Here is a 2753-nt window from a genome sequence, read left to right on the forward strand (position 1 = left end):
TCAGTGGCCCTTGGCTTGGTATGTTGGCAGAATTCGGCCCTCTGCGAAAACTAATTGAGGAACTCTGAGCTAGTCAAACGAGTGCTCAAACAAGTGTTGTGTTAGCGCCACCGAGACAAAAACTGCATCCCAAATGACGCACTGTACTCTATGCACTTATACACTATGTTCTTATGCACTATGTACTCAAGCATGTAGTGTATGAATTATATATGGTTATTTTGTCATTCAGCATCCATCGAGTCTGGTAGCCCCTCCCCTTCGCTACGTAATTAAAGCTGTGACAGTTGAGTGCATGAAGTGTCCAACATTCCATACTTCATTTTTTCGGTTATTTAAGTGCATCATCCGGGTATTTAAAGTGCACTTTTTCTTTTTGGAATTTTCAGTGTGAACGCACTACTCGCACTATTCCTATCAAAAAACGTAATAGAATAGTGCATAAGTACACAATTTGGGATGCACGTAAAGTCTTTATACTTTATACAAATTGTTATACATTAAATATACCATTTACTGTATTTCAAGTTGACTTGCAGTTTACACTACCAGTGGATTTATGCTTATGATTTATATATTACTAGCTCCATTTGCTGTTCGACTTGGTGTTTTGTGATGAGATTTAAAATTTATTGATTCTGGTTATGGCTTATAAGAGAAGCAAGTATGAATTTACTTCACACTTTACTTTACTTTACTTGAATTCTCTCACACCTTGGAATAATTATCAATAAAACCAGTCAGTAGTTTATCTGTTTCTGTGTGGGTTAAGTGCAATGTGTACAAAAAAGATCAGATTTACTTCCACCCATGTAATATTTACACTAAGGTATTTCACCCAAAATCTGACTATAAACTTGAACATGTTTATAAGTTTATAAGATTTAAAACATGGGCCTGAGTACTACTTCAAAGAAGCCAATAAAAAAGTATTTAATAGGCTAGAATACTAAATTACACTTGTACTTAGTATCTCAATCAAAAGATTAAGAAAAAGTATAGGCCAAATGAACTTTTCTGTAGTGTAAGCCAAGTATACGAAAGTATAATACTGTTAAGTGTATCTCTGATTTATTAAAAAGTAGACTGAAAGTATACTTGTATTTTAAGTTTAAAAGTATACTAAAATCACACTAATAAACTTTTTTTGTAAGGAAATGTCCCTGCTTTTCAGCTGCAATTGTACAAAATATTTATACATTGTAAATATTAAAAACTGCAACTTTAAGCACACCAACCAGGTTGCAATTTGAAATGTAATGAGCTACACACAAATTTACCGAGCACACAGATTATTGTGAGGCATGTGGACACTTCTGTTTCTCTCTGTCCTCAGCGGGCTTCCTGAACGTGCTGATGAACTGTCAGTGGCAGAGTCTGTGGTGTCGGGTGGAGGCCGGGGTTCTGAAGATGTATCGGGACGAGGCGTCAGAAGAGACCCCTCAATACACGGTTCAGCTCAGAGGGAGTGAGGTGCGACCCGGCCCGGATACAGCACATGCTTACCGCATTACCATCACACAGCACGGGGACCAGATGGCTGTACTAGAGGTACGGTAATGATTCGAGAGCTGCTTACCGCTCGTGGAGCTCTGTGATGTGATTTAGAGAAGCTGCACAGTTAAAAAGTGCTAACCTGCAACTGTTACCTTAAAGAATTATCTCTAAAAATAGTTTTGTTGTTAAATTATTGTATTGGTTCAGTGATGTTCAGTGAAATAATACTTTTGTCTTAAAACAATTTTTATTTATTTTTTACCAGATTTTACTATTTTTAGGTTTCCTTTTTTGTTATGGTGTAGGAAGTGTAATTTTAATATTATTTATATACTCTTACAGTGTAAGTTTCAAGTTTTAATAGTTTTGTTTTTGACTTTTTTTTTAAAATATTTCTATTAAGCTTTACTTTTTTTTTGTGGTAATTTTAGTACTTCAGCTTAAACCTATTTTCAGTTAGTTGCCTAGGCATCATTTTCAATTTTTGGTTAAGTTTTTTAAGTTAAATTTTTTTAGGTTTTACATTTTTTAAAATCTAATATTTGTATTTTATTTTATTTCAAATTCAATTTAAAAACTATTTTTAATAATTTTAGCTTTCGTTAACAATCAAAACGCCGTGTAGTAAATGTTGGGTATCCATTGGCAGGAATGAAATCGATCAGATTGAAGGGTTGAAACGTTAGGATATTATTTCTTAAAATTTATTTTACTGCCCACACATCATTTTAGGCAAACATTTTCTTTATTGGCATGCAGTATTTTCTTTATTGTGCACATGGTACCTTGGTAATGCCATGTTTTTCTACACATACCATGGTATTACCATGATTTTTTGAATTGTGATGTTGTGGTAATACAATGTTTTTTAGACATCACATTCCAAACAATACCAAAAAGTACAATAGTGCTTTCATAAATTTTTTTTTCATGGTACTAGTGTTGTTTTTGGCGGCCTGTTTTAATTTTAGTTTTAGTCTAGTCTTTGTGTGAAACTGTCATTTTAGTTTTTATTAGTTTTAGTCACGTTCATACTCTTTTTAGTCTAGTCAAGTTTTAGTCAACTAAAAGTCTGAGCATTTTAGTCTAGTTTTAGTCGACGAAAACTGATGACATTTAGTCTAGTTTTAGTCAATGAAAATTGTATTTTAGTTATCTTATTATATTATTGTTACCTTATAGACTCAAGAATACATCCATTCCAGACACGGAAGACGCTCTGATTTGAATTTACAACATTTATTTTACCAACCAAA

The 2753-nt window shown here is 33.3% G+C and overlaps 1 protein-coding gene across 1 annotated transcript in view; it reads left to right on the forward strand.

Moving 5' to 3' along the window:
* Positions 1–1340: 1340 nt before the first annotated feature.
* The window catches only part of LOC107722989 (actin filament-associated protein 1-like 1), a 14430-nt gene continuing 13017 nt past the window's right edge, over positions 1341–2753 (forward strand). The window contains exon 1 of the mRNA XM_016531491.1: positions 1341–1551. Within this exon, the coding sequence (XP_016386977.1) occupies positions 1357–1551 (195 nt within the window). The 5' untranslated portion in view covers positions 1341–1356. The remainder of the gene's footprint in view (positions 1552–2753) is intronic.

This window comes from Sinocyclocheilus rhinocerous, unplaced genomic scaffold, assembly GCF_001515625.1.
Source record: "Sinocyclocheilus rhinocerous isolate Xijiao unplaced genomic scaffold, SAMN03320098_v1.1 scaffold2559, whole genome shotgun sequence".
In the NCBI taxonomy this organism is placed as follows: Eukaryota; Metazoa; Chordata; class Actinopteri; order Cypriniformes; family Cyprinidae; genus Sinocyclocheilus; species Sinocyclocheilus rhinocerous.